General features: G+C 38.3%; 1 protein-coding gene across 1 annotated transcript in view; it reads left to right on the top strand.

The window, feature by feature from the left end:
* PLCE1 (phospholipase C epsilon 1) overlaps window positions 1-13,750 on the top strand; it is a 165,381-nt gene that overhangs the window by 12,766 nt on the left and 138,865 nt on the right. The window contains exon 2 of the mRNA XM_064144713.1: window positions 12,142-13,744. Within this exon, the coding sequence (XP_064000783.1) occupies window positions 12,557-13,744 (1,188 nt within the window). The 5' untranslated portion in view covers window positions 12,142-12,556. The remainder of the gene's footprint in view (window positions 1-12,141; window positions 13,745-13,750) is intronic.

Here is a 13,750-nt window from a genome sequence, read left to right on the forward strand (position 1 = left end):
GCCTCAGTACTGGCTTAATACTGTTTGGTTCAGTGTTTCAGAGTAACCTCCGCATCCCTGCTCTTGGTCTTGTTGATGACATGCAAAAACCTATATTCATTGTGCTATTTGGATGCTACTTGATCATTCAGTTGCCTCAATTTGCTTTTTATCATTTGCAGTGAGAATTTGGTTGTGGCTGGTGGTGAGGCCAATGACCTCCCATTTTAGGGAGTTGTAGATGTGGGGCACTGTGAGGATGATCTGGAATTGAGGTTCTGTCATAGACCCCTACGTTCCCAGACCAGCACAAGTGGATTAGTTGGATCCAACATCAGTCTGATGAGTCTGGTAGAAAGCAGAAAAAAACAGTGGGGAAAAAAAAAGACCTGATCCCAGAGTTACCAGTGGTGTAGCTCAGACAAGATTAGGGGGACAATTCTGAGCTGAAGTGACTACTTTGCCATTGGTGGGAGTAGCAAATGGGGCCAGTTCCATGGCTTTTATAGACTTGGTGTCTTCAGGCCTCTGACAGATATACACAATGATCCTGTCCTGGGTTAACATCACATATCATAATGGGTGCAGCATTTGTTTGTTGTTATTGTACTCAAATACGTTACACAAATTGGGGTAATTTTGTCTTCTTTAACTGTGACAGCAGAAGTAACCTTGATTGTTTCAGCATGTGTTCACTGCTTTGTTATCTTTCGCAGCTTTTTTGTGATTGGATTCTTTGGCTTGTTTAACTGTGGCAGGGACGGTTTCTGGTGCTTTCACCTTTCCTCTGCTCAATCTTAGGGTATGAATCAGGCAGATGTATATATCTCCTCCCTTCTAGGACCTTTTTAAGCTAAATATAAGGATATTAAGTAATGTGATAGCACCGGGAATGCACAAATAGGTGCAAAATACTTGTTCTGCTTTGACCAAGAAAGTGTAGCCTATGTATGTAATGCTGGTTTTTATATGTTATGTTGTCACTGAGACACATGAATATTGTACCATACATGTATCTAGCTTAGAGTAGATTAAAAAACCCAGCAAGATTCCCTAGTAGCATATTCAGGTTTTAATGAGGCAGTGCTGTTTAGACACTGGCAGAGTCTCTGGCATGTATTGCCATTTATGTCAAAATAATAAAGACTGTTCCAGAGAAGTAAATGTCCTTTTCCAAATTATGACTGCATTTTTAAAGCTTAGTTTCTTATGTAAATGTCTTTGCAAAGACACACTGTGTGTCTGTATATTCTTACAACTTTAAACTTGTCCTAGAGCAGTCAAGTTTATTTAAAAAGTGTGTGTCTCAAAGGTGTTGACAATTCCACAAATTTCTTGCAGAGGTTACTCAGGTACAGAGGAGAAGTTCATTAAATCATTCTAGCTGTGAAGAAGTTGCTTTGAGATTTCACACATTAGAGGAGAGTCTGTATAGTAGAAAGTCCTTAGTAATGCCCCGACTGTAAGGAAAGCTTCTGTTCAAATTGACATCTCCTTAGATATCACAGTTATTTCTAGGAGTAACTATATGGTGTATAATGCTTGCATATCATCTGCTCTGTTGTTTTTCAGTCTACCTGTAGCCACTGACTACTTTACATTTAAATATCCTCTGAAATATTTGTTCATTAATGTGTTAATGAACCTCTTCAACTGAAAGTACACGAACTTTTGAGAAATGTAACAAACTTTGAACAAGTGATTGTTTTTGCTAGATAAGTATAGAATTAGCTTTTGTTATACACTCTTATCCCAATTAACTAAGTAAACTAAAAATCTGGGATTGAGTCCCATAGAATCAACCATAGAATCATGGAATCAGGCAGGCTGGAAGAGATCTCCAAGATCATTCAGTCCAACCTATCACCCAGCCCTATACAGTCAACTAGACCATGGCACTAAGTGCCTCATTCAGTCTTTTCTTGAACACCTCCAGGGATGGTGACTCCACCACCTCCCTGGGCAGCCCATTCCAATGGCAAATCACTCCCTCTGTGAAGAACTTCCTCCTAACATCCAGCCTATACTTCCCCCAGCACAACTTGAGACTATGTCCCCTTGTTCTATTGCTGGTTGCCTGGGAGAAGAGACCAACCCCCACCTGTCTGCAACCTCCCTTCAGGTAGTTGTAGACAGCAGTGAGGTCACCCCTGAGCCTCCTCCAGGCTAAACAACCCCAGCTCCCCCAGCCTCTCCATGTTATCAAGGGAACAGATTTTTATGTTTAGAATACCAAATTCTTACTATTCTTGAAGGAAGTAACCTGGCTGTACTACGTGAGACTGAGATGATGGCTGCACCTAAGTTAAGCATTTAGTGAATGTTTTATCCCAAAAGAAGGGCTGTAGTTCAAATGCACCATTGTAAATCACAGGTCCTAAACAGGAAATTTCACAAATAGTCAGAAATGCTTAATGGATTACTTTAATAGAGGCTCTGAAATATAACCAAGAAAAGCAAATATACCTGCAGTTCCTTGTCCAGGGTATAGACATAATTTTAAAGATCTTCTAATAGAGGAACATTTAAATATCTCAGAATCATATATGGAGATGTGCTGTGTTGATCTTCAGACATGTTTCTTCTTCAAATAACTTAAGTTGTTAAATGTGATTAGAGCTTAAGAATGATAGAAGTTTATGTGACTTTTCTGTGTCTGGTTTCATTTATCTTAAAAGACATGACAATATATTATAAAGGAAATCTCCTAATTCTGACCCTGGACGTATTCCATCCCTATTGAATAAGATTGAATTGCTAGTAGTTATAATGTGAATTACAGTGATGCCTGCGAGAGTTTTAAAGTACTAAAACATGTAATTTAAAATGAACACTTAGAACTGATTATGTTGTGTGCTAGTTTGAAGCTAGCTAGAATGTTTTGGTGAGAAGAACTAGATTATAGGCTGTGAAAGGAAAACAATGGTGATGTCTATTTCCCTCATAGGCTTGCTGAGAGATATAAGAATAAGATTCAAAACATAGATAAAGGCACTTCTGCTGTTGAGGAACTGGCTGAGCTGCATCTCTCTCTAGCCTCTTTGACTAATCCACTTTGCTTCCTAACCCCCTGGCTGAACCTCCATTCTTCCTTGGGACTGGGGTAAGGTTGAGAGAGGTAGGGGTAAGATGAAGGGGCATTTGGAAGCCCTTCTTGGGGACTCGGGTTTCTGGGAGGGGAGTTGTGTTTCTGTATTACCTTTTCCCTTGTATATTTCTGTATATAACTGTATACACTGTAAATATCTGCTTGTATATTGTGCTAAGCTGTAAATAATAAGCTTTATTCAATTTCCAGAGCTGTCTGAGTCTAGTCTGGGTGATTTCCAAAGTGTGGGGGGGTGGGTAACACCCAAACCACATCATGTTGGTAGTGATTTCTTATATTAACAGAGTAGAAGATATCTTACAACATATTGTAGTTGTGTAGTGTCTTGCCACTTGCACATTTAATTCTGCTGAGTGCCACCATTGTAGAGATTACTCCAGTACATGAATGAGTAAGGTAACTACCAGAGAATGATGTGGTCATTAAAGGCATCACAGGCAAAAAAGTAAACAGAATACAGATTTGCTGAGCAAATATAATTTGCTGTATTCCTATGGTACTGTTTTCAGTGTCACAGTGCTTAATATCTAGAAATGATAGATCAGTAGTAGTATAGAAATTGTTTTCATGTGTTTTTAGGAATGCTTGATCAATAGTCTTGTAAAAAGACATAATAAATTGCAGATTAAATAGCAGATGTTCAAAAAGAGGAAGTTAATATATTAAGGTAATAAATACTATGAATAAATGGTATGAATAGGGCAGGAATGGTGCGCAAAGAAAATCTATTTTGAGAAAGTGCAGGAGTGGTGCAGCAATTTAATAATGTTAGCCTTCAGCATTCAGAATACTTTTCTGTGCTCTTGTAGAGTTAAAGTGTAAAATACATAGATTGACAAATGAACAGACTCCAACTCACATGCAGCTTAGCTTCTTTTTTAATTTGAAATGTACTGAGGTTTCAAACTTACTCTCGTTGCAGTTATGACATCTGAGTAAGTTGTTACTCAAGTAGTGTTTTCAATAGGACTACTGCAGCTTAGCCTGATGTGAATAAAAGTGTTAGCTTGGGTGTACAGAAGATAACCTGTAGTGATGTGTGTGCCTGTAACATACCATCAGATGTTTTACTACGCAGAAGTATTTTTGTTACAGGTTTGTTCTGGTCTCACCAGTGTGGCTACAATTAGAGCTAACCATAGAATCATTTTGTTTGGAAAAGACCTTTAGGACCACAAAGATGATCAGAGGGCTGGAGCACCTCTCCTAGGAGGACAGGCTATAAGAGTTGGGGGTTTTTCAGCCTGGAGAAGAGAAGGCTTCAAAAAGACCTTGTAGTGGCCTTCCAGTATCTGGAGGAGCCCTACAGGAAGGCTGGGGAGGGACTATTTACAAGATCTTGTAATGACATGATTAGGAGTAATGGGTTTAAACTGGCAGAGGGAAGATTTAGACTAGATGTTAGGAAGAAGCTCTTCACAGTGAGGGTGGTGAAAAACTGGAACAGGTTGCCCAGGGAGTTTGTGGCTGCTCCTTCCCTGGAGGTGTTCAAGGCCAGGCTGGATGAGGCCTTGAGCGACCTGTTCCAGTGGGAGATGTCCCTGCCTATGGCAGGAGGTTGGATCTAGATGATCTTTGAGGTCCCTTTCTACCTAAACCACTCTATGATGCTATGATCATAGCATCCCACCATTGTCTAACTCTACTAAGTCTGGTGCTAAACCATGTCCCTTAGCACCACATCTCTGCATGTTTTAAACACCTCTGTCATAGTTTTTTTTGTTTAAGAGCACAACAGACTTAAATTATTTTACTTTTAAAAGAAGGCAGTAAAGTTAATAATGCTCTTGCTGAGCTGGAGTGAAGTACAGAAAAGTTGTATTAAAGATGTGCAGGAAGAAACCATGGCATGCATGAATCCTTAACACCCAGTACAGATATAGGATACATGAGAATTCACCCCAACCAGGCTAAACCACCAAAACCCCAGTGCTCACTGTCTTTCCCCCTCATTGTCTCCCATTTAGACCCAAGCAGCTGGAAATTTGCTGCAGCTGAAGCCTTGAAGGCCACAGGCAAGGTTCCTCCTACATAGTTACCTAGATAAGAGTCCCTCCGGAGATCAAAAAGGCATGGAGAAAAGATAGAGAGAGCTGACTTTGCTGCTCTCTTGTAGTGTGTTAGCAGGATTATGGAATTGAATAACAGAATTACAATATCCAGGGATGACCAGATCCATTCCCTGAGACAGACTTGTTTCTGTGGCCTTCTTAAGGGTACCTGGGACCCCTCAAACCACCACAACCTCCAGGGATGGGGTTTCAACCACCTTCCTGGGGAGCCTGTGCCGGTGTTTGGTAATCCTTCCAGTGAAGTTCTTTTCTTATATTCAATCTAAAACTCTCCTGGTACCACTTGAGCCTATTTGATGATTAAAAATTGAGAGACTGTGGTTAGGATGTGTAATCCTTTGTATTAACTTTAAACAGATTTAGCTCTGATTTTATGATAATCTGGTTAGAGGCAGAGGAAGAATTCATTTAATAACTAGTTATTAGCTCTGATCAATATAACTCAGGAGTACTGAGTTGATACTCCTAGCTTTTAGTATCAGTGGCACATATTTGTCTTTAATTGTCAGTTATTTTGTTTTCCTTTGTAGTTTGTTCAGTCTTTCCAAGAGATTCGGCTTACCAGTAGGTTTGCTAAAAAAAATTCTGCTGCACACTTCTTGAGTGTGAGACTCAGTGCTCCAAATTCTCTTTTCACTCGTTTGAGACTGTTTCCACAGTTGTTCAAGAAGGAAATAATTCAAGAAGTAGTTGTTCAAAAGAGGAGAAGGATAATCCTGCCTTTGATGATTAGAGTTGTCATGCATCTCTGGTGGAAGGACTTTTTCATCTGACTGTTGATGAAACTGCAGCTTTCAGATAAGGCTGATTAGCGTGAAAATCAAGTAACAGATTTCTTACTTAAACAGCATGTTGCAGATCTTTAAAGAAATAAAGAACTGACCCTGAAAGTAATATAAATTGACTATTGGATTCTCTGTGTGTCTTCTCATAGAGAAAAGGAAATTCTGTGAAGAAATGAAGAGTGGAGCTTCTGTCTGGCAGTAACTTCAGATTCTGCCTGATGCAGTTATGAATGATGAGGCAGTTGAGAGGGTTCACCATCTGGCAGTGAATTGCATAGTTTGAGACATCTAATACTTGATCATGTTTAGATAAGTATACTGGAAATTTTAAAAAAGGCTCTCTAACTTGACAGGATATATAAATACTGTAGTTTTCTGAAATGTTATTGTTGTTGAAACACAGGCACTGATGGCACATCTGAGGTTCCATATGATGCTCTGTGCCAAATAAAATGTTGTTATAACTTGCTTCCAACTGTTCAAATAGAGTTTGTGCACATCTTCAGTGATTCTTAAGAGTTAGGCTATTCCCTCCTTACTGTTTTCCTGTGGTTTCCTGGGCAGAAAAAAGGTCTGGAGAATTGGAGAACTAGTAGTGTGTATGATACAGTGTAAATTAAAGAGGAGGTAATAAATGTGAATTTCTTATTCTCTTCAAGGAACTGGTCTGGAAGAAACTGTAGCTTATTTACTGAAAAACAACTCTTTTTTTTTGATTGTAAATGAATAGTTTTAGTATACTAACAGCTTTTCTCATGAGTTAGTGGTTTCTTTTAAACAACAATCTCAGCTCAAGCTCTTAAACACAATTGTGGCAGCAGTGTGAGATGATTAATAGTTTTCTATCCACTTACTGACCCAAATTATTTCTGTGTTTCTCCGTTTCCCAGGAGTCTCTTACTCATTGATTTCTTATGCCTTAGATGCTTTGTATATATTCATTAATTTGACCTAATTAGTATAGTTAGGCGGTTATTGAGTTTTTGTTTTTGTTTTGTATGCTGAAAAGTATTCTGTTTAGGAGAGATAGTCACTATTTATATGTGGGGTGAAAGTTGGAGAATCAGCTAAAAGTATCCCAGCTCAGCCAGGAAAAAAAGGGAAGATTGTCAGGCTGCTTCCACTTGCCCTTTTAACTGTTTTGAATTACCTTCTGCGCCAGTCCAATACCAGTTTGCCTGTGGAAACCACCAGGATGTGTTTTCTAAGGTCATGTATCTGTCAGTCGTCCCCATTCTCTACAGTCATTATCTTGGCACCTACTGGGCATTCACTGAGTTCTCTGTGGACCTCTTGCACATCCTATATACTGAATTGCATATAGTGTCTCTGACAGCACACAACCTCTCTAAATCTCCATTTTTACCATGATACCCATCCTTTACTCACCTCTTACATGGTTGCTGTGTCTTTCTACAGTCCAATGGGCATCCTCAGTATTTATATAATTATCTTTTTCTTGATAGCCTAGAGTTGAAAGACTTTCTAATTTGCTACTTTGAGTGATGATTCTGATCCTTCATATGCCTTTCCTTAGACTAAACAGTACTGTAAGTCTTAACAGACTCTGTGGTTTGGTGGTTTTTTTTTGTTTGTTTGTTTGATTTTCTGTTTGTTGTTAATCTGCAGCAGGATTCCTGACGACTTCAGAAGGAAGGAAACTGATACTAAATTGATACAACCATGTAATCTTGGATTACGATGGATATTTTATCTAGACTGATGTAGACTTTAATCCCAGATGTCTGGGGAATAAGGAATTGTTAAATGATGTTATTCATTATTATTAATACTAATCGGATCAAGCTTACACTTTAAGTCTCAAAGTGGATACAGTAGTGTAGAAAAAACTACCCCCCAAAAACCCTAAGAAACAGACAAAATGAGTTTTGTGTCACAGTTTTCAGACTTACTACATTTGTGAACATGCATGCTGAAAGGTGGCCAGATTGTTTATTTCATTATTCATTTGTCTTTGTTGGCTGACCTCTGCATCCAGGATGATTCACTAATGCTGGATCAAGTTTCTTATATTTTTACTTTCCTTTACTGACAGAAGGAGCACATTACATTTCTCACATAACTTGGGCCTTGTAAAATGAACCAGGGCAGTTAATAGTGGATTTCATCAGCTAATCTGGTGGCTTTAAAAAATGTCAGCTTGTGTTGAATACAGTGCAAACTTTGCTGTCTATTTCATGTGCTTTTTACATTCAGATTTAATTGTGAATTGCTGTGTTTTGAGTTGAAGATGCAAGAGGAATAATATGACTTTGAATAATTTCAGCACTGTTTTTATACATGGTTGTATGAGGATTTTACATGAGGATTTGGACTTTGACCATCCACATATGGATGTGCAAGTAAGGGAAGTCACTGGGAGTAATAGTTCTGGAATTTTGCAGTAAGTTGCAAAATACTGTTTTATTGGTTGATTATGTAAATTTTACACTTGATAGCACTTATTAACACTGTGTTAATGCACTTCATCACATGTATAATGAATTCCAGCAGTTTAAGGAATTTGCTGGGCACACTGAAATCTGTGATTACAGTGGAAAACAGGGACTGAAAAGAGTGTAATGGGGGACACATGAAACCTGTGTCATCTATTTAGCAGAGCTTCAGCTTCAGGTATTTTTGCAGCTGTTCATAGATAGAGGCTCTGCCATCATGGTTTTTGCTTGGTACTTCATGAGATTTTAACATACTGTACATTAGACAGCTTTTCTCTTAGTCTATGATATTCGGTGTGAATTGAGACACCACAGGAAACATGATTTGAACTGAAGCTCCTGCTGAGCTATGTGGTCTCTACCAGGTATTCCTAACATTTCCTTTTCATGGAATATAATGATCATGTGGCCACAAGGTGAAACAGCTCATTTGGATGAAAAGAATAGTTTCCTGACAAATCAGCCAGCTGAATCAGCTTAGTTCTGTGTACTCATGATCTCTAGATGCATGAAATGGGGGAAATGGGGACCAAAGGTCAAGAGTGAGTCTGCCAGTTTTGGTGGTAGCTACCTGCTAGATTAACATATCTGAAACATCAAATGACCTTTGCAAATTAAAGAAATGTGTAAACCAACTAGTGTTTTTGTCCCTTTAGCATGCTACTTATTTTCTCCCTTGTGCTCTTATAGCACAGGTACACAAAGTGGATTGAGAAAATGACCTATCTGTGAAGTAACTTAAAAAGTTCTTGAGATGGATCAGTTCCCTGTAGTCTTGCAGTGGTCATGAGAGGATGGGAACAGCTGGATGTAGGGAGCTTCTTAAGCAGACATTATTCTTGATGAGGTGGATTTCAAACGTAGGACAGATAGAGTGCTTGCAGAGAGAAACGGGCAGACGTGTAGCCCCTGGGAGCAGAGGAGAGATGTCCAAAAAATCACTCCTGGAGATTGTTTGAGGTGAAGTTTCTAGAGAAAAGAATAATATCTGAGGGAAACAGTTTGGGGAGAACATGTGGAGAGGCACTTTGGCATGAGAGAGGCTAGAGAATGTTTTTGAAAGGAGGACTGTGGAAGACTAACCCTGACCTCTGAACGAACTTTGTGGACAGAGTTTGGGATATAAATGCAGGTCTGATTGTAACAGCTTTCTGTTGATAGATAGTTTTGTTTTGTTTCTGCTGTGTTTTTTTTTTTAAACTTTTATTTACTGTTTCTTTGGAAAGAAAGCTGTGCAAAATTTCAGGTTAAAATACACAATCATTTTTGTGATCTCAATTTCATTGCATAATGTTAAAATTGCATAATGATACTGTCTTTTTTTGCCCTGTAGAGTGATGTTGTTTGTGATCATGTCATTTGGCAGGCAGTGTAACAAGAGGTGTATTACTTGTAGTAACAACCCATGCAATTAATTTTTATTCCTGGTACAGGGAGTACCTTTATGAATATATGTTGGTGGCTTGTATTTTCATTCAGTTGCTTGATGCAAACAGGAAAGATGAATCAGTAGATGGAGATGTTGCAAAAAGTTATGTAAGCTGTTATCTGGAGTTTTGGAGAACAGGAAAGAGGGACGGGAAATGCTAGAGTAAGGTAATTGTTAAAGTACTTTTGTCTACTAGTGTGAGTGTGGTTTTGTTTTGTATATATTTTGGTTTTAAATGAAATAGATAAGATTGAAGAAAGTGAGCTAAAATGAATGTGATGCTAGAGGGGCTATCACTGACCCTAAAAAAATTGCTTGGCTCTTGCTTTCTCATTGCATCTCCTCTACAGTTGTGCTGTGACAATATTTTATAGGGTGCTCTGTGCACTCCATTGGTAGCATGACCCCAGTTTAAGTCCTATCCTTGCCACTCTATCCAACTACTGCTATCTCCTATACAACTTTTCTATGAACTGTAGCTTTCATTTTAGTTTCTGGTGCTCACTCTCTCTTATACTGATTGGAGTTTCCCATCCTGACTCTGCTCTGGCACGCACATGGATTTTGTAATGTGTGGAGAATGTAAAACTTGCAGCTCTTTGTTCTGTGTCTGTCACTTTCCTTTGTGACCCTCTCCGATCTCTTTTCTGTTCTTAAACTGATAAATTTGAAATCTTAAATGGAATACTATATATTGCATATTTTTCCCCCTCCTCCTGTACATTTAAGATAGTTGCTGTCTGAAGAAAGTATGCTGTTCACTGGCTAGCAAACTTTAGCCCCTGAATTTGTAGCAAAATGTAACTTTGTGTTTTCTTTTTTAAGAGTAGCCCATCCCACTACCCCCACTCCACCCCCGTCAGCTCCCCATGAGATAAATGGTACATTTCATGACATTTTTGCATTTTATTGTGCAAGACAATAACATGTACATTACCCCTCTATTTAAAGGTTATGTTCTACATTTTGACCTGTGCCAAACTGCTTTTGGATGAAAACTAGTAATCAGAATTGAAGATGACTCTTCATAATGCTTTAAAATAAAATTGTTTAATGAGAAGAGTATCAAAGTAAAATCTACACTTCAAACTACTTTCATTATTACACTTTACTGATTCCCCCCTCTCCCCCCCCCCCCCCCCCCCCCCCTTTTAAATCTCTCCTATCATGACTATTCTGTTATCAACTACAGATGATGCAATTATTAGGCTTAACAAAAACTGCTTGGACTGAATTGCAGAAGGTAGTCCCTTTGGATTATGCAGATAGTGCCTAGGTTGGCACTGATTAATCACAAATGAAATTGTTGTACCTAGATAGTGATTTGCCTTGGTTTTGTCATATATTTTACTACTGCAGTTTCAAAGTAATTTTTTTTCTTGTTTCTATGGAATTTAGATGATTTTAGTAAACTTGGGCCTTAACTTTCTGCATTTTCCATGCTTTTAATATTACTGATAATGTTTTAGAACATGAAAAGTGATACATTTAAATATAAGTGTTTACTTGTTTAATTTTAGTTTACTGTCATTTATCTGGATGTGTTGCTTGCATTACTCTGTTCCCTTTGTTGAACTCTTTGTAACTTCTTATTTTCTGATTCCAAGATTTACTTCTATCATGCCGTTTGGGGGAAAGCTGAGACTTAGTGGCAGCAGCGAAGGGCAGTTTCAACTTTTTTATCTTAAGGCATATAGGTAAAGGGGTAAAAAAAAGATTACTGGTAATATTTCAGTCTTCTACCCTCTCTGCCTTCATGCATTTTCAGTCGTAAATGTCTGGCAAGAATATTTTGTTTTATTCATGATTTCATGGTAACAACAAAGTTTAGTGAAAACAGAAGTGATGTAACACCAAAACAATTATAGTTGTGATAGAGTTCAGTTCCAAACAGGAAAGACAGTATAGATGTAAAAGTGATTTTATTCTTTAAAATAGTATAGCTAGTCCTGACTATGAGTCAGAAAAATTCCAGAGAAGATACTTCCTTTTTAAATGAGTAGATAATTTTTTGTGTTCGATTTCCATGTTACAGCTTCAGTAAAATTATTTTTTGCACTCACATAGCTTTCCACAGTGAAGACAGCTATTTAAACATGTAAAACGTGACTGTGATTTCCCCAACTGTAAAGTGAGACTTTAAGACAATTTCAAATGTGTATTATGAAATTCTCTAGGTCTCAATATAGTTGACTTCTATTCTGTATGTTCCTTCTCTTTACTTTAAAAAAAAAAAAAATCTATTGTAGTTGTAATTGTGGATTTTTTGCCATGGATTCTGTTCAATATGTGTATATTATTTCCTTTACAGAAAGTCATCTGTTTGGATGCCTCGAGGGGAAATGCATCTTTGACATGGATTATACATTTTGTTGTCTTCTACAACCTGCAACAATGCTGTGTGTGCTACAGAGAATTATGAGAAGAAACAAGCCGAATGCTGACATTGTAGTAAGAAGCTGGTTTAAAAATGTTTGTCTTTCGTATCAGTAATCCAAGGCTGGGAAAGCCTAGTAGCCCAGAAGTTTAAAAAAAACCACCAGCACAACTAAACAAAACTAGTTAAGAACGAAAAGTAGTCAATGCATATTTTACTGTGTGTTCCCTGATTGTTTAGCACTAAATCTTTTATTGCACTGAAATCATTATGGTGTAAAGATTGGTAGACAACGCTCCCCACACCCTCAGTCCCCAGCACACATCCAGCAGCTAAAGACTATATCAAGATGACCTCTGAGGAGATGACAGCGTCTGTTCTTGTCTCTGTGGTACAGAGTAAAGTGATACCTGCTCAGTCAGCTGGAGATGAAAATACTGAAAATTCTTTGGACACCAGTGTTATAAAAAGACATACTGCCCGTCTGGGAGGGCAAACCACACATGCTCTTTCATACTTACACAGACTTGAAGAAGATACTCTTCAGGGCTCAGCGCCCAAAATATTCTCTCTGGCAAAAAAACAACTAACTAATGACAATAGTAATGAAAACTTCTGGGAGAGGAACAGCTCCATGCCTGATTCAGTGGAATTTCTTAACATTAACTGTAACGTTATACAGAAAAAAATCAAGAGCAGTATCCCCTGCAGCCAGCTGTATAAATCTTGTGAGCCTTTAGCAGGAGGAGAAGCATGCCTGGAAACTGGAATTCCTGTTTCACTGGAAAGAGCCATGCTTGCTGAAATTCAGTTGAAAATGAATGGACCTTCATTAAGAAGTCAGACGGCAGTAAGCAAGAACGACAGCAGTGATACCGATCAAGTGGCCTTTTTTCAGTTTCACTGTGCTGGTGAAAGGAAGATATCAAAGGCTTTGTGCAGCTTGCACAACAGCTTCATTTTGAATGACTGCTTGCAGCCAGCAAGTGTTGGTGATGGTAGCACCACCAATTCCCCAGCTTGCACTTGCAGATTAATGGAGTTGACACATAATTGTGAGAATGAGAATGGGCAGAAGTTTTATGAAGACACCTTAAGAGATAAATATTTCTGTCTGGAAAGAGCACCACAAAAAGTTAAAGTGGCATGCTCAGGTGACAACTTCTGTGGAAATAACTTTACTGGAAGAATGCCCTCAAAGCCCTTTCTGAGCCATTTTGAAGACTGTAATGATAACTGTGAAGAAGAGATGGAAGAGAGTTTTTTTAAAAACAAAAAGGATCGTTCCACTTTATTAATAAGACGTTTCTGTAAAAATGATAAAGAGGTTAAAAAATCAGTTTATACTGGAACAAGAGCAATTGTCAGGACTTTACCTTCAGGGCATATAGGAACTGTTGCTTGGAATTATGTTGAGCAAAGGAGAAACAACAGTGGCTTGAAGCTCTCTAGGATTACAACAGAACAGCTAACTGGAATTCGGCCTTTAATGAAATGGAAGTTTACTTTCTCTCTTGAGAAGTCTTTATGGCATGAGGTAAGT

This window comes from Pogoniulus pusillus, chromosome 6 (genome assembly GCF_015220805.1).
Source record: "Pogoniulus pusillus isolate bPogPus1 chromosome 6, bPogPus1.pri, whole genome shotgun sequence".
In the NCBI taxonomy this organism is placed as follows: Eukaryota; Metazoa; Chordata; class Aves; order Piciformes; family Lybiidae; genus Pogoniulus; species Pogoniulus pusillus.